At 40.6% G+C, this 22,463-nt stretch overlaps 1 protein-coding gene across 1 annotated transcript in view; it reads right to left on the minus strand.

Annotated features, from left to right (window-relative positions):
* Window positions 1–22,463, minus strand: part of bcr (BCR activator of RhoGEF and GTPase) — a 72,585-nt gene that overhangs the window by 18,106 nt on the left and 32,016 nt on the right. The window contains exons 2-4 of the mRNA XM_086096466.1: window positions 10,208–10,392; window positions 5,035–5,139; window positions 3,272–3,457 (exon numbers count right to left, since the gene is read on the minus strand). Of these exons, the coding sequence (XP_085952592.1) occupies window positions 3,272–3,457; window positions 5,035–5,139; window positions 10,208–10,392 (476 nt within the window). The remainder of the gene's footprint in view (window positions 1–3,271; window positions 3,458–5,034; window positions 5,140–10,207; window positions 10,393–22,463) is intronic.

Genomic DNA, 22,463 nt, shown 5'->3' on the forward strand with positions numbered 1-22,463 from the left:
ATATCAACCATTGTTGGAAAGAAACATTAACTCATTTACTGCCATAAATTCATTAAAAAAAAAAAGAAAAAGAGATGATTAAAAATTAGGGGCAAGAGGCGATTCTTTTTTTGAAAATTGTAATTAATCACACGACTTCACTAGTTAACTCACGATTAATTACAAATTTGATATCGGTTCTAAATGTAAAATAAAAAAACTCTAGGTTTTCAGACTCTTGTCAACAAAAGTGAAAAAAATGTTAAACTAAAAGAAATGGTTAAAATTATTTGTGGACGTTTATAGCCGTCAATGTCAGTGAATGAATACAAAAGAAAAAAGAAAAGATTAAAATTTTGGGGCGTCAGGCAATTAAAGTTTTTAATCGTAATTAATCGCTCGTTAACTCACGATTAATCACAAATTTTGTATCGGTTCTAGATGTGTAATAAAAAAATTCTAGGTTTTCATACTCTTGTTAACAAAAGTGGGGAAAAAAATTTAACTAATAGAAATAGTTCAAATTAATTTTTGACGTTTCTAGCCGTCAATGGCAGTGAATGAGTAAAAAAAAAAAACATTTCACTTTAGCCGACATGCAGATTCCTGCTCGACTGGGTCGTGTTAAAGCTTCACTTTACCGCACTGTGTGAAGCGTATCCTCCGAGGAGCAGCAGCGACGTTGTAATTGAACCCTATTTTCAGCCTTCAAACACGCGCCTTTGACACTCGCGCTTATGACCTGTCACCAACGCTTTGCCTCTTCTTCCTCCTGGTTCTGATGTTTCATGATTCCTAAGCCTGTCAAAGCTATGAGCCTTAAATCCACTTGCCATCCTTACTCGGCTCCAGATGACTTTGCTTAAAATCTCCGCCTACGTTCCTCGCTTCCTCGGCTCGCGTCGAACCTTATCCTCTAATACAGCCACTGCCGTATAGACTCTTATTTTTTCTGGTAAAATGAGCAAATGAGTAGTAGCTGAAAGGAGAGAGGAAGAATCCGTGTGAGTAAATGCGTGTCAGCGAGTACGTGGGTGAACTAATGCGTACAACGAGCATAAACACATGTTTTTGTGTGTCAAAGAGGAGTGAATGATTATACATTGTGTCGACTGAAGCAATCTTCAGGCTTGCAATAATTATGCCATGCTTGAGTGTAAAATTGTAAAATGGCCGCTTAACCATAACCAATCAATCGGCAAAGGCAGGTACCGATTGTGCCTGTCATTGGTTGAGCAGATTATTGTAATTGTAACATTTGCAAATGCATGGACGAAAAGGGAAAACGTTTAACATACAGTGAATGCTAATGTTAGCTTAGCCCAAGGGTGGGCAATTAATTGTAATTAATCAATTATTTTTATATTTAACATACAAAACTGGAACGCTTGCAGATATGCTAAACTCCATTTTGTCCATCATTATTTTGAATCTATTTAGAAAAAGTGTGTCGTGTCTTGTTTCCCTAAATTCCTATGAAATAAACCTTATATACTACAGGATGACTATAATCAGATTTTCAAAAAAGAAGAAACTCAGCCCGGCGTCAAAGTACTATGTAACTATTTTAACGTATGCCTTCTCTGTTTAAGTAGAAAATAAAACAAAAACATAACTCTCACTTGAGAGCCTTTTGACAAATGAGTCTTACAATTATTATTTTTGTAATCAAGTTATTAAATTATCAATGGAGTGAGACGGATTACAGTGTGGTCAAATCAGAATTACAGTAATTATTTGTATGAGTAACACATCGAGAGCATTAAGATTAAAACAATCAATTCATGCAAATCTGTAAATAAGGCAGTAACTGATTGTGCCTTCTTGCGCATTTTCGGTTCACTTATGCCGAGCCTCGTAAACTGAGGACTCCCCGTAGAGCCAATAACCACCACGGCTTTCAGATCCATTCGCAGGTACGAGCGTTTTCTAGTACTTTCTATGGGTCACGGGCCGTCTGTTCAGCAGAAACCAGGTCGTATTCTACGCCATTACATTTTAGTACGTCTTCTCCACAGAGGGCAAGGTCATTAAACCAGACCTGGCTTTTTTCATTTTATTAAAAAAAAAATTTTTTTTTTGCACAGTCGGCCAATGAAGATGGGAGATGTCATTATTTTAGTACTGCGTCGTCACTTTCGGACTAAGCTGCAATTTAGCCCTCATACGGTTTATTGAGATTAAATTCTGGCTGAGTGAAGACTATCTCATTAGGAAGTAAGGTAATGTCACTATTAGATGGCAGAAAAACAAATTTTCCGAGAGGGAGAGAGATTGTATTTTGAGACACAAAGCACACTGGAGCAACGATGGTCTCAGCTGCAAGAGGCAAAAAGGGCAGCATTGTGAAACGAGCTTGTTCCTCTGTGTGTGTGTGTGTGGGGGGGGGGGGGGTGTGTGTGTGTGTGTGTGTTCAAATGCATGTGCGCCAGAGCATGAGCGTGAGTGTGAGAGGGCGAGACAAAAAAGAGGGGCGAATGAGGCCAACAGCAGTGGGTGAGCAGCAGCATTTTGGAGCGAATTAACAACCAATTCATTGTGGGTTAATTGAGCCGCTGTGCAAGTGATTAAGAAGAGCAGCGGAAGCAAGTAGAGGGCAGGCGCATTAGTTAGCATGACACTTTGCAAAGCAAAAACCAGTTTTGTCGCATTCCAATATGACTAGGGGGCGTGAATTGCCTCGTACCTGGTATCACAATTTATAGGTCGCGATTCGATTCGATGCCGATTAATCCCGATACGAATCTATAAATTGATTATTGCCGATTTTTAAAAACTCACATTTAGAAAAGACTAATCAGTAAACTTGTACATGTACACTGTAAGATTTGTATGAAAATTATTTATTTATCTGACAATTCAGGTTGCACTCTGTTTCATGTTTGAACAGCGCTGAAATTAAATATTGAGGCTTAATGTTCCATTAATATAACATTCTTCCATGCTTAACGTGTGAATCCCAACCCTAAGTAAGACGTTTTGTTGAATAATCCCATAAAAAAAATGCATGTTTAAAAATCGGTTCGGCCGCATATCGAATCGATTCGAGAATTGCGCGCTGTTAAATCGCGATATATTGCCGAATCGATTTCTTCTAACTCCCCTGAATATGACTATGAATAACTGCAGAGTATTTTCATTTTGGTTTACAGTGTTCACAGATCAGGTCAGTGTCCGCATTGTCAACATTTTGGCCGATCAAACCTGCCATTTTGATTAGCAGCGGTGGCAGGCAGTTCCGCAAGCAAACACACACGGACTTCAGTCACGCTTTCATTCTGCTCAGCCTCACCAGTTTTTGGAAGAGATCCCCGACTCTCTGGTGGTGGCTCCATTGCTGGACGCGGGGCAGGAGTCCGTCGTAGAACTCCTTGTGGATCTCGTAGAGCTCAGGCACTTTGAAGAAGATGGTTTCGATCTGGGACAAGGAGAGCACGGGCTGCGACGTTGTGGCCGCCGCTTTCAAAGGCTTCATGGGCTGGAAGGGAGGGAAGCAAAGAGGTGCGAACATGGTTTGGTTTGATACATATGACCATCTGTTAGCAAATAACAAATGACCAACCAGTAAAGAACCCGAAACGAAAGCAAATCGAGGTCATGGTTGTTTGTTACGTGGTGGGAAGCTCACATTACGTTATGGGATGTGGCGGCCATGAGGAAGCAAGGAATGGAATTTATTTGGGTTCTTTTTTTAAATTGTATTTCCTTTTTTATTTATTCAGAAACCTTTCCTGTCAAAAGAGCCCATTTGGGGCCAAATAAATGCTCACAAATCTGTCTGGAGCCACAAAACATTTGAACATTGTGATGAACAAATAAAGTTTTAGTTTGTGTGTACTGAGGGCCCAAGAGTTCATTAGAGCTGCACCATAACAGAAAAATATGCAGCATTTAATATTTTAAGATTCATTTTCTTCTACCTTTCGCCTTCCGTTTTTTGGGGGGTAATTTTTTCAGACTTCGTTTTCATACATTCTTAAACTTTTGTACCTCTTTTTGTAAAATTTCTGACATTTTTGGCAATTTCATGGACATATTATGGCCATTGTCTGCCTTTCTTGTTCCCTTTATGAACATATTAAGGCTATTTTCTGAGCTTTGTTTCTGCCTTTTTTTTCTCTCGATTTTGTGATTTTATGGTCATTTTTGGGATGTCTTCTATTGTTTTTAGACATTTTATGGTTACTTTTTGAACCTTTTCTTTTCTGCTTTATTTTTTTTCTGACATTTTTGTCAATTTCATGGGCATTTTATGGAATTTTTTCTGCTTCTCTCACGTTTTGGGCATTATATGGTCACTTTTTGGACAATTTTTGGTCATTTTTTAAAACTTTTGTATATACCTTTCATCTCTCTTTCTGACAACTTACAAACGTGGACTGTGACGTTTTTAAATATATTTAATTATTCATTTTTATTTAAATCATTAATTCATTCATTTAAACAATATTTTATGCATATGTAAATATATGTAAACATTATTTTGAGACGAACAGGGAGCCACAGGAGAGGGACAGCCGCAGGTTGCAGACCCCTGATTTAGACCATGAAGCCTTGCTGTCATTATCGCCAGAGACCACTCGTACCTGGAACAGACACTTGATGGCAGGGACCTTTTTGTTTAAGTCTGGTAGCTCGCTGTCACTGGTTTGTATCAAGAGCAGCACGGGGGAACATTTGGTGAGCACGTCTGCCTCACCGTTCGAACACTCTGGCCTCTGGGTTCGAATTGAGTTTGAGTTTGCATGGCCTCCTCGTCCTTGTGCGGGCTTCCTTTGAAAAACCGCACGTCATGTTCATTGAAGACTCTAAATTGTGTGTGAATGTGGGTGCCTTAATGTCTACAGAGTTATAGAGTACTCGTGCTGAAAGTACAAGCATTACGCATCTTTTGCAACGTTTTCAATTGCAACCTTTTTCATGAACATGGGTCAGAATTCGTTTTTTAAAATAATTCCAGACTACAGCAGACGAGACGAGTAACTGATCTACCAGAGATAGCTAAATAGAGGAAATGAGTAGTGCGTGTGTGTGTGTGTGTGCGTGCGCTCTTACCAGTAGCAGTGCCTCCAGGTGACTGAGGTATGTTTCTTCACTGGCCAAAATCCCAGACAGGACCCACTTCCTCATTTCCAAACCTTTCTCCAGGTCACATTCCGTCTGCAACAAACACAGCACATTCAAATGCATGCCTTAGGATTTGTTTTTGTTTTTTCTTGACAAAACATGTGGGATTAACACTGTTCAATAAATAACAGCTAGACATAATCAGAAGGTCTTCACTTCTTCTAGAAATCCCTCCACCTGACTCCCCCGCCGCAGGGCCAGTCAAAGCTCGCCGAGGAGAGCGATCGTGAAAGAAAACAGACAGACAAGATAGCCAGATTCCTCAGGCTGCCTTGCTTAGCCGTCAACTTTGAAATAAGTCAAACAGGCAGGATGTCCCAGAGGAGGAAGGTTGGTGTAGAAAATACCTGTGCGGGACTGAATGAGAACGAGCATAGATACAACACACGACTCAGTTTGGATGCGTCCCCGTGCTTTGGGCTGCGAGAAGAGGAAAGACGAAAGAGAGAGGATGAAAGAGAATGAAACGGAGTAACGCACACGCACGGAAGAAAGAACAGTTGGGACGGCACACAAGCGCAAGAAAGAGGACTGACAGCTGAACTTAAAAGTCCACCTCCGGGATTTACTGTTTGCATTGTGAACAGAGGCGACAAGAGTTACAGCTCAAAAATGTTTATCTCCAACTATCGGGGGTGCATACATTCTGAAATACACCAGAAGTTACCACAAGAAACATTGCGGATATTTGCTTACACGTCCATCACATAAGGTGTATGTATTTGGGGGGGGGGTCAAGATGATGTAGAATGGATGGTGGCGACAGAAATGTTCTGTTTTTTCTTCTCTACAATATGAGCAAAAACACAATGTTGCTGTCTTTGGGGATTAACTTCTGTAATGATTTTTATGTGAGTAAATTTTTTTTTTTTTTAAAGACATAATTTTGAATAACTTTCTTCAAAGTCAAATGTGGAAATATTAACAAAATTGACTTTTTAAATTGCTTATATTTACATATTTTGGCTCTTCACAGTTCACACTCATATGTGAAATTAAACAATTATGTAAATCTTCTTTCATCTAATTCTGAAAATGTTTCTGTTAGTGACACATTCTTTCACCTTGTTACCTACTTGCCATCCATATGGCATTTAAATTGTGGGCTGTGGAACGGTGAATGAATGTCGTGTATAGTGCCACGGAGGGAAGTTCAGTCTTCAATACCGGACGCCTGGCAAATTTATTTGCAACCTTGAACGAACCCTGACAAAAAACAACAACATTCACTACGTGCACACACCCTAGCAAGCTTTCGCCGCTCGATACGGGCTGTTCATTACAATGGTACTCGGAGACAGAAGCATTTTTTTTGGTGTGGTGTTCGGTGCAATACATTCAAGAACGGCTAATGTAGAGTTTAAGTTCAATGAAATCATCCACCACTCTTTCTCAGTTTACATTAGCTTTGACGGCTTCATATAGTCATTTTTTGCCCCATTCTCTTTTGTTATTCTTCCCTTAAGTGAAGGGTAAATATATGATGGTACCAAAACCATGTGACTCTGTGAAAAATGAATGTAAGCCTTGCTAAGCTAGTCAAGCTAGAGCAATATATGAGATTACCTCAACAGAACTGCAACAACTGGCAAAGGAACACAAGAGTCCACTCGAAGCATTGAGACGATCCGGAGTAAGCGCTAGGAGGGAATATCCAGCCACAAGTAAGCGTGATAACAAAGAAGGGGGCCAGAGAGAGCCCAGACACCGACGAGGATATACCCACGTTTCCAGACATATCTTTTATTCATTGACCTCTTCTTCATCATCATGGTATAATAAACCACAATATTGGTGTATATTTAGGTTTGCGTGTCAATGTTTTCAGTTGTGAACCCATTAGGGGTACATTGTATATGCGGGTAGATGGAATAAATTTGGCTTACAAAACAGATTTGGACTCGACTGAACAATCACGATATGGCGATATCGTCTCCCTCAGTGTGAAAATAGCTTCAAGCGCATCTGACAACGGGTGCTGGAGTAGCTGCCTGGAACTACGAGGAGAGAATTGTAGGCGCTAAGCTAACTTACTCTGAGCTGCGGCTTGCTAGCTGGCACGGACAAACATTATCCTCTCCTCTGAGTTACTAATCCTCGCTTTCATGGTGGCGAATAAGCTACACTCCTGACAAGTATCGTTATCTCTCAAGAAGGAAAGAGGAGTAGCTAATCATGTGATAGACCCAGTAAGAAGAAATAACAGGAGAAGATAGAGAAGCCATGCTAACCGCTAAGCTATTGTGAAATGCAGACTAGCGAAACACCAGAAAAAGTGGTACGCTACACTTTTTACAGAAGAGCTGCATTACAGCAGATAATAATTAACTATTAAACAACAAATTGATAGGTAAATTAATAAGTGTTAACAGAGAACATGCATGAATGAATTTGTCAACCAGGAGAAATCTGTAAGGTCATACGCATAGTACATTAAATATCAGCAATGTTATATTTGTTATTTTGATTTTGAGCTTTGACATTAGACAATCTTATGGTTATATCAAAGCTAATAGCTTAGCTTAGCTAAGTGACTACACAACCAATTCATAAATACTTCCATTATCATTTTTACACTTATGTTTATAATGTGATATATACCATTGCCATCAATAGATTCAATTTAAGCTGTGATAAGAATTTTAGACCATATCGCCCAGCCCTAGATGGATGGTTAAGTGAAAAAGAATATACCGTCATTTTGTGACATACACAGTAATCAAAATAATACAAATTGTCTACCATCTAATTACAAATCGTGTTTAAAAAAAAATCAATTAGTATCTTTCACCATATTCAATCGAGGCAATGTATTCAAATGTGCTGTGCACAGCAGCTTCAGCTCAGGAGGCGCATTTGGAAACTGACCAGCATCGATTGTAATAACATTATTCCCAACCTCTGCCTCCGTTTCCCGCAGAGTGCAGGAGAACGTCAGCTCCGATAAACACTCAAATTGCAACCCATGCCCCGTTATGCACTTTATTAACCGTTCAAAATTTCTATTTCTTGTAGTCTAAGCTGTTTAGCATCCCTTATTCTGACAGCCCGTGCTTGGCGAAATCCCTAACGAGATTGCTTCCCATCTCTTGGCGCGTCTGCTCTGTAATGGAGCCGTCACAGAGCCAGCTGCAGTGGTGATATTTTCCTCAGCGTGGCATTACTTCTGCTTATATAATTTCATATGCACCGCATATTTTACAGTGGATGTTGGAAAGGCTGTTCAGGAGCAGATGTGTACGAAAATACCGCCGAATGGGATGCTAACTGCAATGCAACTAGGCAGGAATGGGTTGCACTGACTAGTCGACTAGTTGATGAGCTGCTTGAATAAACAGACGAGATTTGTCTGTCACATGAATTCATTGATTTGAAACCGTCTTCTATTTCTGAGTGTCCACCTTTCGTAAAAAGGAGGAAAACGACACGGTTTCATGCTTTAAATGTTACCTGGCGTCATCATGAAAGATGCACACTTTTGAATTAAAACTGAATAAAAACACTGAGACTATATAGACCATCTGACCATGGCTTTTCTCTCAGATTATGGCGAGGAGGGGGAGCAGCCGCAGTTAAAAATGACACGAGGACTATTTCAGATCAGTTGATGACTCATCACAATGACGTCATAAAGGCTCAACTCAACGAGCCAATCGCAGCTTGCTTGCTCTGACTCAGTTTGAGAAGCATACTGGTGGAGGCGTGGGCGGCGTCTGGACAAGGGCAAATCAAGGATGCGCTAACTCCACTCTCGTGACACTGGCTGAAAGAGTGTCAGGCTACAGTGGGAATTCCATCTGATGGATATTTGTATAGCTATGTAGGCTAAATCCCCTACGCAATCTCACTGCATGCTTATACACACGCACGTTAGAAAACACGAGACAGGTCAAAGTTGGACTGCACTCAGACTCATCATTTATTGGCAGAAGCGAGACATCAATCAAGTTTGCCGCCTCAAAGCGAGCGGAGGCTGACAGTGGGGCGGCGTCACTGATATTGCTTCATGACCACTGATGCGATTACTTCTTCCAAGGGCACGCCAGAGAGATGCGCTATTAGCCTTTTCCAATCTCCCATGACACCCCTCCCATCTTTAAGGAAGCTCATGCTCATTTGGGAATGATTAAATCAAACCCCAAAGTCATATGAGAGACAAATAAAATTTCCCAAGATAAATAGGAAGTACTTTCATGTTTGTAATGTATGCTGATCTGGCATTAAGATACATTTCCTTAGCAACCTTTTCAACAAATGTCATAGATGGTTTTCTCTCTGGGACATGAAACCGAGGCAGCCGTAAATTTGCTCATTGTGCCCGCCTCTGAGAAGGGATGACTTCCATCTGCACATGGCAGCTCCTGAGACTCGAGTCAGACAGCGATCCTCCCAAATGGCAGATTCGATTCCTTGCCAATTTATAGCTTTTTGATGGGAAAGGATTCCTGTAAAAATACATTAGCCTACTTCCTGAATGTATTGAGGTCAAAGTGCTGACAATTATTATAATTTAAGAGGAAGCCATGACAAAACTGTACAGTTAAACGGCTATAGGGTTTAGCTCTCAGTAATCTGGATATTACAGGGCGCTCATTCGGTGCCATTGACGGCTATAGATGTCAAAGATCTATTTTAACTAGTCCTGATCAGTTGATGGGTTATTAAACTTGGTCTTTCCCCTCTGGTATCAATTCCACATGGTACCCCCCCCCCCCCCCCAAAAAAAACGTGTGACAGCAACAGGGTTGAGGAATCCAGGTCCAGAGAGAACAAACCAGTTTGACTTGAGCCACAGGTGCTTCTACGAGCTCGTTTACCTGTAAGTTAAGTAGAAGCACCTGTGGCTAAAGCCAATCTGTGGCAGGTTCTTACTTTCTGGACCTGGATTCCTCAACTCTAGACAACAAACCAAGTAAAATGGCTTCAATCATGGTAAGGATCCCTACACATCATTAAAAAATCCAGGTTGTTAAGTCAAAAACTGTATGAAAAACCAGGCAATTGTACACAGTGAAACAAACAAACTGACATATTGAGGTTCACGGGAACTGAACCTGAAGCTGAGTTAATAAAATAGGGAAACACTAAGTTACACACTGACCGACTTGGAGGACTCCAGCGACCCCGAGGAGAGGGTGTCCCGACTACTTCGGCTCTTGGAGCTCAAGTGAGGTGAAGAAGAAGGCGAGTCGTCGATGTACGGCAGGATGTCGTGGTGCCTGCGCTGCTCTTCTGCGCGGTCCGCGTCGTAGCCGTAAGACGGCGGAGTTCCGGTGTAATGGCCATCTGTCATTGGACACAAACAAGAAACAAACCTTGGTAAGGATATAGAAGGTAAACGTAAATAATAAAGCTGTAAAACATGAGGCAGGAGTTACACTTTTGTCAGACATTTTTTGCCCTTTTTGACAATGGCTAAAGCCCGGATTCCGCTGAAGGGCGAAAGGTACAGAATGCGCGCTCCCGGGTTCGTTCAACGTTCGCCTAGAGTTTTAAAAGTTTCTCTTGTGGCAAGGGGCCTTGTGACAAGAACAACAAGACTGTTGAGAGAACCCTTAAGACTGATTAGAGAACAATTAAGACTGTTTGGAGAACCTTTAAGACTGTTTAGAAAGCGTTTAGGAAACCTGACAAACTGTGACGTAAAATCAACATTCGCTAGCGTCGCAAACGTTCGCCCTTCAGTGGGATACAAACTTGACATATGGAAGGACAAACAGAAACAGGTTAGCCTTGGCGACAGACCGATTGTAGTTGTTTCCATATGAACATGTAAAGCCTCGAGAAGCTTTTGAGAGCGGAACGTGCAAAGACCAACTGCAAGGTGGGTCAAGGACAAGGTACTTCAAATAACCTCAACCTTGAGTGAGCTCTGTTTCTCGAGGAAAACTTGCCTCTAAACTCCTTCGGCATGTTTTCTCTGCATGAAAATAAGCATTTAGCTAGTACAAAGAAAAATAGGCAAGAGAACAAACTACAACCTCTTTATTGTGTCACAACTATCATCGCTGGAGCTCAATGTTGTGGCTTTGTGTGCTTCCGCACAAATATTAAAAAAAAAAACCCAATGTTTTTGCTGTGTTTAAACCGTTCCAAACTCCAGGAGGCGAGAGTCAGCAGTTCTGGGAATGCGGGTGTGTAACAGCTGAGGGGAAGACTTCAAGTATCCTTGAGAGAGTCACCGACAATATTTTGCTCACCGCCTCCCACTACTCTACTTTCAACAAAGCATCACTTCTCACAAAATCTGGCCAGGCCGCCCATGCGCTGACTAATCACACATAAACACTACGCAGATAAGAGCAAGAACTAAGTAGAGCGCAGACCTTCAACAAGCGAAGGAAATCCAAAATTGGATTGGAACCAAGGTAACTGTTAAGATTTACTCTTCACTGATAAGAATCAAGGCGAGCAGAAAATTCCTTCTCGACCAATCTTGATACAGTTCTCAGTTTATTTGTACATAAGTCAGAACAAAATGTAGTCTATTATCTACGCTGAGTAGAAAACTCATACGGTAGTAGCACTGTCAATATTTGTATAAAAAAACACTTCTACGTCATGATAATTAAATAAACAAAACACACCATTGTGCTAACGAGTTCATTGCGTACCATTTGTGGCCTCAAAGTCTCAAATGTCTGGACCTTGGTACACCAAGAAAAGAACCCAGCGTACAACTGAAAATTACTTGATCTTCAAAGATTTTAAGATTCCCTCATTGCCACATGCGTCACACATTCACAATGTTTTATGAGTCTTAGTACTCTTTGCGTTAACAAATAGCAGTAAAAAAAAAAAAATATATATATATATATATATATATATTTGTAGCTGGAAAAAATGCTGAGCGGCTTGAACATTACGGCACCATAAAAATGGCCATGTTTTTGTAAGCGGTTGCAAGTTTTACGTCGCAATGTCAATGTTGTCAATACTCGTTCACGCAGTGAAATATGCATACAACACCAGTAGTTGGTAGTGTTTTAGAAACGCCGCACAAATGATCATTTGTCTTCTGAATAGCCTCAAGTTATCCAACTCAGTGAATATGTAAATAAACACTTTGAGGGGAAGAAGCACAAATTAAAGTTCAAGTACTATAAGTTGTATTTGACCGTGAGTACTATAATGCCCAAAGAAAACATCTAACATGTACGTCCTCTGAAAACTGCTAACGCAAGGGCTGAACAAACGTCCTCTTTACATTTGAAAAAACGAAGGGCCAAAACAACACAATTTGTGTCCGTTTTCAATTCAAAATGTCCCCAAAGTGTATTATTCAAGGACACAGAGTCATAGGGATGCAAGGATAGAGCCGCCAACGCAGAGCTTGGCGAAAAAATGACTCCGCCTCCTTAATGTTGGGTACCCAAAAGAGACACAAAAACAATGTGTGTGTGTCCAGGGGACATGTGACCTTCAGCCCACCCAATGTTTGGTCCAAAACGCGTCTGGCTGTGGGTGGCGGCTGCCCACTAGGTCTGCCGTGCAGGACCAACATAGAGGCTGTGTGCAGTTAGCCTCTAACCACAAAGTCAAACCGAACCAAACCAAACAGACGAGTACTAATTGTTCATTCTATTGTTGTTTATATAAACTATATGCACAGGAGTGCAAGCATTACTTCTCACGACTCAGAGAATAACATGTTATTTAAATTGAAATCGTGGTTTTAGAACCAACTAGTGGAATTTATAAAACATGAATGTGGGTCTGGAAATATCAGCCTATTGCCGTTTCTCCAAAATAGCAGTACAACTTCATATTCCATCCACCTAGCTGTTTTGGAAAAATTTACTCACGGGACACATTGAGGCTTTGTGTGTGTGTTTTTGAGTGGAATGCCTTTTAGTGCCCGCAGGCCAAAAACAGAGCATCCACACAACATTTTTTTTTCTCAGCCAGTGACCACCTCTTGGTTATAAAGCAGCACAAAATAAAAGCTTCAACCACAATCGTGAATAATAAAGCCTGAGTGTCAATTAAATATGGAAAGAAATAGTGACAAATGAATCATGGCGGTGTTGACTAAATAACAGTGCGGGAATATTTATGCGCCTCTCCAGGGAAACGAGAAAAAGCTCAACACACTATAGACTTTTTGTCTTAGACGAGTGACAACGCCACCCAGAAGTTTCTTTATGTAAACAAATTAAGATCAATTAATTTGCTTTTGTATTGACGGACGTAGCATAAGACTGTTGTCCAATGAAAAGCTTGTCACTCTAAAATCCCTCCAATATTTAATATCTAATGATGAGAAAAGTAATTGTAGAAAAAGTGTTTGAGAAACATATTAAATGGGGGAAAAAAACTGAGATGAAAAGGTTTTCATTGGACAAGGATAACGCTACATACATACAACAGCATCTAAAAAAACGTTTTTTTTATTCAGAAATCAAATATATTCTTATTTGTTGTGGGAAATATTGTTTTCTTGTCTTTTTTATTCAGAATTTTTATTTATTTATTCTTATTTTAAGTATGTATTTGTTTGCTATTTAAAGGGGAAATTCAGAAAAAAATTTGTCTTTGTAAAAAAAAAAGTTTTTTCCCCCCAGATGTACATTATTAAAAAAAAAATCCAATGTACATATATATGATATAAAGAACAAAAAGCAGGCAAGAGAAAATGTGGAGATAAATGATTTCCTTAGAAAGCAAAAATACCCAAAACTACTTGACAGAATGCTGGAATGTACTATGAGAACACATTCATATTTGTATTATTATTATTATTATTATTATTTTTGTTTTAATAACAACACTTAGCCGTTTCCTGCTGTAGTACTAAACCCAAAGCTTAGAGGGAGTAATTTACTATCTTAATGATCAGCCTTGCCAGATGACTTTGTTCTTCTGAGTACCTCTGTTTTTTTTTTTTTTAACCTGCAATGTATTAAACTCGACATGCCGAAAACATGAGAGTGTAAACTGGAATTTCTAATGACAGAGTAACCGACCTCCGCCAGGAAAACACTAGGCTTCAGTCTGTCCACGTCTGACCTCATTTCGCCCTAAAGCTTCCCCTAACACTGCCTCGAGTCAACCATTCATCTCTCACGCTGCATATCTGCGTGTTTAAGCATCGATGCATACACAAAATATCTCACTGGAACGTCTTTGATTTGATCCCTTGTGTTGTTGTTTTTCCTTGCTATAAAACCCGCCCGAGTATCCTCTGATGTTGCGGCATATACAGCTGGCATCCTCATGCTCCTCACAGCACATTATCTTCCTTACATTCCCCTCCTCCTCCCTTTCCCGAACAGCAAACCCCACCCCCCACCCCCCCTCTACAGATGTAACAGAAAAGCCTAGAGAGCAAGGAAAACACACACAGATTCCCAACAGAGATTGCATGAAAGACCGCCAAAGCATTGATTTCTTCCTAGAGCTACTAGCCAAATTCAAAAATAAAAGCAGTGTACCGATGTCCATACACACCCACATTCCTTGTACAATGTTTACGTGGTAAAAAGCACTGGGGGGGAGGGAACAGGCCTTTTTTTTTTCCTGCTGCAGGTGGACAAACAACAATCACACTGGGAATAGGTGGAGTATGACTGTCATGGCAATACATCTTCCCCTCAAAACAATCTGGTCTATGGTTTCGTCCCACAAACGCGATGCCCTGTATCATTGCATAGTTGTTCATAACGGGTTTGTAACTACTTCAACCACAGCCAGAGATAAAAATAAATAAATAAATAAATAAAATAAAGCTTCTTGCTAGGAAAACAAAGTACTGCAGACAGTAATTGAGATTTGCATGTCAATGATACTATTACTATATGTTCCTAACTTACATAGTAGCTACAAGCTAGTTGGTGCTAGCTAATGGTTAGCCTAGCAATACCCATATAAACAGGTTGTCCCCTTAAACTGACACGCCCCAAAAAATCCAATCTTGATATATAACAATTTATAAACTTACCCAAATGCTCTTTGTTAAAACAAACCAATCTGTTGATGAGTGAGTTAAATAGCTACTTTCTTTCTGTACTCATGCAAAGACTACTAGATTAAAAAAATAATAATAATCACGTTTTATACCATGGGGTTAATAAGTTTGAATAGTAACCAGATTCCTCAGGGATACATATCTGTACTCAACATATGCTTTAACCACAACGAGTCATAGTAAGATAATGATTAGTCTAGCATTAGTTACCTAGCAGGCTATGTGCGGCTAGCCTGCTAATCCTGGCCATTCCCTTAAAACTAATATAAAAGACTGTTACTTTGCTAAAATATATACCTACAGTATCTAGCGTAACTGGTGTTCTTTGTTGGATTGAATCAAACAATTTGTTCATTACTAAGTAAAGCTAGCTAGCAGCTTTTCATGCCAAGCTAAAGCAGCTGTCTGCTACTTCAGAAAAGATAACTAGTTAAAACAAAGAAAAATTAGTATTTTAAATGTATGTTATTTATAATAAGGTGCATCTTGAATAAGATTCATTTTAAATGTTAGCAACATACTGTATCTCAGTGATACCATTAATACCGGGTCGCAAAATTTTTTGAGTTGGAGCTACTAGCTAGCTGTGATTATTCATAAGATGCCGACAGTTTCATTCTCAGTGTACTATTTTCATTAAGATAAAGCTTAAATGAGATCATATTTTTGTTTTGTTTTTTTACTTTGGTTGCGCCACAATCGTATTTGGCTCTCGGCCCAAATTGTTATATACATACTCACAAAAGTGCATTAATGTAAAGCGATAAATGAGATAAAAGGGCTTGTCTGAATTCAACTGAGACCAAGAGAGCTGTGACCTTCGCACAAAAGAAGACAACCGTCGCCTGGAGGGAGGGAAAAAAAGAAGTGGAAAGTAAACAGAAAGATGGCAGAAGGCGACAACGCAAGCCGGCGCCGCTGCTAATTTGCTCATCAGCGAGGAAATGATTATTAACAAAGAGAAGATGGAGAAAATGAAGCTTGAGAGAAATTGAAAGACGTGGGGGGTTGCGGGGGTGCACAGGGGGGGGGGGGGGGGTGCTCTCAAGGGGGTTCCTCCGTCACCCACGCCCTCAGGCACTCAACATGGCTTCCATAAATATCTTCTAGGCGCCGTCACCTTTTATTGGACTCTGGGAGGAAACCTGTCATCCTAACGCTGCTAATATAGCGCAACCCCTTACACGCACATAAGCACTCACTATAATGCAATCACCCAACCACAGTGGTACAGTTCTACTATGGAAACACCTCTAGTCTGTATTAGCCTGTTCAATACAACACTAGTCTCTAAAAGGAAGTTAAATTTACCGATAGCCAATCAAGGTAGTCAAATGACACCGAAATGGGTAATTAATTAATTAATAATGTCAAAAGGGTTCATCTTATTAAACAGATGAAGCTTGGATCCTGGATGTACAACAAAAACAAAAAATACGCAACCCAGTTTTCATTGTACAATCCGGCAATTTACCAGCCAAAATGAGGCAGTAATTTACATCCCTGCGCCTTCAAATTGGGTTCACATACAGTGCATGTACTGTGTGTGTGTGTGTGTGTGTGTGTGTGAGCGAGGAGTGACAGTAGGTTCTTTTATCCCCTAAGTATCCAATTTAAAGACAATTTAGCACCGAGCAGTGGGAGTTGGCCGTGAAAGTGAAAAGCTGTGGCAATGAAAGCAACGTCTAGGATAGATCGTGGCTGGGGGCGGGAGGGGGGGCGACACCCGTCAAGATATTAAATGAACTTGAGCGCGGTGATTCCGGTGCAAACCCCCCCGTGTGTGTGCAGGCTGTTAATTTGATAAATTCATTTTTTTTCTCATTAGGTGGGGGGGGTCACACAAAGTGAATACCTGCACTTTAGTGATGAAAAAAACAGAGGTTAAGAAGATCAAGAGTATTTCACACTAACAAATCCGCATCAATGAAAACCTAACCTCCTTGGGAGAGGTAATAAAAATCTGCAAGAGACGACAGGCTAAAGTGTTTGGATGAAAAGAACGATAGATTTAACTACGGCAGGCAGATCACACACTCGGCGAGTCACGTGAGAATAATTACACAACCGATCATCGTGACTGACGTCAGGGTTGTGAGTCCAAGCACAGAAACGCGCAACGGCATTCAGGAGTCCTGTCAGCTTCCCTGGACAGCGTTTGACATCCTCGTCACACCGCTCTCTCGTGTTTGGCTGTCCTTCCTTGCTGCAGCTTCCTTTGATCGCTTTCGAGGAGAACTCGCTCTTGTCTCGGTGGAAACGCACGCACACACACACACATGCTTCCAGACAAACCTTTGATTCCGTAAGCGTCTGTCGTGTCTTCGCCCGTCAACCGCTAAAGTCGGTAGGGAAAAAGACTCATTACGGCAGGAGCCCGAGGCATTATTATGAGAGCGCTCAAATGGCTGCAGAGACTCTGATTAATAATACACCGTGCTAAATTACCATCTCAACTATGGAACACGCTCATTAGTCCGCACGTTCTACTGGCAAAGCGAGTGAAATACAGAAGATGCTTGGTTTCAGTCTGCAGAGAGGAGCTGATTTGCCTTAAATCATGCCTTCTAGGCGGCCCAATTGTACACACGGAGCTAGGTAGCATTTATTTTCTGGCGGCGTTGTGCTCGGATTGATCTTTCAAGATAGTTTTTAGGCTGTCTTGGTCTTATTTCAGAATCAGCAGTGATCATGGTACCTTGCAGAGGTGTTAGGAAAAAATCGATTCGGCAATATATGGCGATATGACAGCGCGCGATTCTCGAATCGATTCGATATGCGGGCCGAATCGATTTTTAAACATCAGTTTTTTTTAATGGGAATATTCAACAAAACGTCTTACTTAGGGTTAGGATTCACACATTAAGCATGGAAGAATGTTATATTAATGGAACATAGAGCTTTAATATTTGATTTCAGTGCTGTTCAAACATGAAACAGACTGCAACCTGTTTGTTAAATGCAGTGGCTCAGTTATAAGCCTGAATTTTCAGATAAATAAATACATTTTTATAAAACTCTTACAGTGTACACGTACAAGTTTATTGATGAGTATTTTCTAAATTTGAGTTAAAAAAAAAAAACGCAATAATCAATTTATAGATTCGCATTGGGATTAACCCCTAGTACCTTGACTCATCAGACCACGTTTTTGGTAGCTTAGCAACTGCTCGTTCATACCACGTTTTTAGTTTGACGTGATTTTATATGTATGGAATGAGGTTAATTCTGCTGCTTACTGGTCGTTCTCATGTTTTAGAATTCTCCGAGGGTTATTATGCAGGAACTTAACCTGGTCTACTTCTTGATCGAGTCTCACGTTGCTTTTCACTTGGTCTTGACCTGATCTCACTTAACAACAACGTAGCTCGAAGCTCGAATCCAAACGTAACCCAAACTCAAACCCTACCAAACCCTAACCTTACAACCCTAACCCAAGCCATTATGAGATTTACCAGAATGTGAAAACGATACATCTCTACAAACAAAAGTGCTTCGGAATCCTCATTTATTTATAAGTACTGTGTTTTTCTTTCAAGGTAATTGGAATTTCAAAGCTGCAGTTCTGCAGCGCAAAAATGAATGTCGATTCTTTGGTCCATCCACCCCCAAGACGTTTTGTACACATTTGTTAACAGTTGCTCTTTTTGCACAATCCTGATTCCTAAAAATAAAAAGTCAACAAACGCAACTCTGCTCCTTCGATTACATTCTTTATCTTTCCTCTCCTTTCTTTGTCTACCAACCCTCCGCTCCATGTTGCATCAGCGTGCCTTCCTCGCACTTTGTTTGAGTCGCTATTGAGTCGAGATTTTGAGGGCCTCCCTCTTTAATGTATCACGAGCACCGTGGCGGCGGAGTGTGATGCTGCCGGGGGAGGGGGGGGGGGGGGGGGGGGGGCGTGCAGTCTCATTAATTTAGCAACATACTGAAAGCTGGCACTTCAATCTCCACGGCTGTGCGCAAAACCTCCTCAACTCGTGTGGGTTTTAAATGCGCTGGGTAAAAATAGAATGGATGGATCGGATTGAGACGCTAATTGCATGTTTCCACATTGACTTTATCTTTGATCATGCTGAGGGAGTGGGTGGGGTTTGGGGTTTTTTTTTGGGGGGGGGGGGGGAGTACTGCACTCACTCTACTAACCGACCATAAGCAACATGAGGTACTTTGAAAGTTTGCCAGAGGCGGCTGACTTTCTTCTCTTTTGCGGAGGGGCGGGCTGAGCAAGAACCTACAACATTTTGCCATGTCAGCAAAGTGGCATTGTTTAATTTCTCTGTAATGAAAAGATTTAGACATGCAGGTAGTCATCAACTTGCGAACACAATGAGTTCTAAGAGGCTGTAAAAACCTGCCTTTCAAATTCTGTTTTCTTATGAATTTATGGGGGGAAAAATAGATACTGTATTAAAAATAATAGATTCATGGTTTTATGAATCGATATCAGGCTTGAAAAGGAAAATCGATTCAATATTGATCATTTTAAACCCAGCCCTATTTTTTTTATTTTTTTTATGCATCTGATGCTGAGCCACTCGAGAGCCCAAATGGAGTGAAGGTTAAAGGTTATAGGTTAATGCACTGGAGGGTGGAAGACAAAGGTCACATTGTTTTTTTGTGACCTTCATGTCGTGTGTGTGCGTGCGTGTGTATCCATGCCCACATCATCCAAATAATCCAATTGCCACACAGCGTCACGAATCACTGCATACCTGCTACAAATCAATGAAAACAACAATACACTTCCAGCAAAGAAATCTGTCTTGACTTTTTAGCTCCTGTTCTCGTTTCACCTCAGAGACCCCACAACGTCATCCATATGGAATCCCAAGAGTCTCGTATCGCAGGTAACGTTTGCCTTGCTGCTCTCCGAGATCACCTCCGAGACAAACATCAGGCTGCCATGCTGCTTTTGAAGTAAGACATATTCAAGATATATTTTTTTCCTCCCTAAATGAGCTCGCAGCAGGCGCAGACTGTCTGCGAGGCACAACGATTTGGTTTTCCTTTTCTTTTTTTTCTTTTTTTTATAATCCTTAATCAGATTAGGAGCTTCATTACATTATATTGTCCATAAAAATCGTTCATCATTAGACGGGTTCGTTTCCTGACAAAGCATAATGAGAATGGCTGCAATGACATTTTTGAATTTGTTTCTTGGTGTCATCAGTCAAATGATAGGATTGTTTCTGTTATGGAATAGACTTTGTGTCATCCATTCCAAGAGATTTGGAAGACACTGCTCAAAATCGGGTGATTCTTGCTTTATTTGTATCTACTCACAACTTGGTGCTATGCTGCATATTTAATGGCAGGAAAACGGGAAGATATTGGGGAAATAAAATCACACATCTGTAGTACTATTTTGATTTATGAGCCTTGATTTTTCAATACTCGAAATATGTTCTTATTGAATGTCCTTGCCTATTTAAAATATAAAGCCCGGGGCGGCCATTTTGCCACTGGCTGTGAAGACGAACTGTCTGACCAATCATGGCTCACCTGTTTTCCTGAGTTTGGTCATGTGACGTTGGCAAGCTGAGCCATTATTGGTCATGACCTGAGCTGCTGTGATGTCATTTTCAATCGACAGCAAGTAGCAAAGTGGCCGCCCCCCCTGAGATGGATAAAAACGGGTGGATTTTGCTACGCCTCAGCACAGGTGTCGCGATACCTTTGAGCAAAACTGCTTCCCATGTTGTCAATCCCATTTAAAATCATGCCTCATGTCGGAGTGTGGCATCGAACCTGTTTCCTGGCCTAAAGCCCCCCAGCTGAGACGTGAAGGCCTGCAGTGGGACACTTATCACGGACAAACAGCCGAGGCAAGCACAAAGGGCTTCAATCTGCTTAATCTCTGGTCAAACACAAGGCGCCGCAACATTGCTGCTCAGGGCCATAAACTGCCGGCGCTTTATGCCCGTGCTGTTCAGGGGACACGAATTAGGAATTTGCTAAACAGGCCATAGAGATTTGCCAAAGCTCGTCTCCGGGGGAACTGTTGCCGGGGGTTACCACAGCCAACAAGCAGAGCATTTCATTTCCAATTCGGCACCCTGCCCAGACTTAAAGACAAGACTTTATTCACGCCGATTAGTAATCAAGTGATAAACATTACTAGGTAAAATATCCTAAGTGAATATTTAATTAGTTTATTTTTGGGCGCAAATGAGTAAACAAACCGTTATAAAACTTGTTTGGAGAAAAAGTCATTTTTGAAATTTATGAAACTTGCTCTCATAGTCAACCCTCTTTATACTGGCACCGTGCCAGTCTGATTGTCTGCCCGGTTCAAGCATCCCAGTATCAAATGACCTGCGCTGAACACTCGCTTGGAGCCATAATGGAGCTATAATGTAGCGCAATCACACCCGCCCTCCCACTGGCAATGTCTTGGCAAATTCATACCTACGAGGTACAAGAATATGATCCTAAAATAACATACAGTATTTACATGTCAATATAATGTTAACTCATTCACTGCCATTGACAAAAGCGATTTCTATCAGTTTCACATTTTTTTCCACTTTTGTTAAAAAGAGTATGAAAACCTAAAAAAAAAAATATATTGTACATTTAGAACATATCAAATTTGTAATTAATCTTGAGTTAACTAGTGAAGTCATGTGATTAATTACAGTTTAAAAAAAAATAATCGCCTGGTAATTATAAAAAAAAGAAAAGATTATTAAAAATGTGTAATTAAATTAATTACAATTAATTACAAATTTTATATTTGTTCTAAATGTACAATTTTTTTTTAGGTTTTCATACTCTTGTTAACAAAAGTGGAAAAAATGTGAAACTAATAGAAATAGTTCAAATGAATTTTTGACGTCTACAGCCGTCAATGGCAGTGAATGAGTTAATAATAATAATGCATCGGATTTATATAGCGCTTATCTAGACACTCAAAGACTCACACATTCACACTGTGGTGGCGCTAAGCTACTTAAGTAGCCACAGCTGCCCTGGCATGGCTGCCAGTGTGCACCTCCGGCCCCTCCGACCACCACCAAACATTTGCACCTTCCATACACCAGTGTGAGTAGCACTGGAGGCAATGTGTGTGAAGTGAATTGAATATTTTTTTTAATCAATTATTCTACCGAAGATACCGTCAAGTGCAACATCTATTTTGTCAATCAAAGCTGAAAATGTCCTGAGAATGAGGTCAACTAAAAACCTTACAATCCACACGCACATCCATACGTCTCGTGGAAGTTTGATCGAAGGACGAACAATAGCAGCACTGTGATACGATAAAGGCTCTATGATTGAAGGAAGCTCCTCTCCTCAAAGGCATTTATTATTGGATGCATTTAATCTAGGCCCGGTCGCCTTAGCAACACGACATGGGAAGTTCAGCGTAGTGTGTGCGCGTGTT

Source organism: Leptonotus elevatus, chromosome 15, assembly GCF_054856555.1.
Source record: "Leptonotus elevatus isolate MCC_2025b chromosome 15, RoL_Lele_1.0, whole genome shotgun sequence".
Lineage (NCBI taxonomy): Eukaryota > Metazoa > Chordata > Actinopteri > Syngnathiformes > Syngnathidae > Leptonotus > Leptonotus elevatus.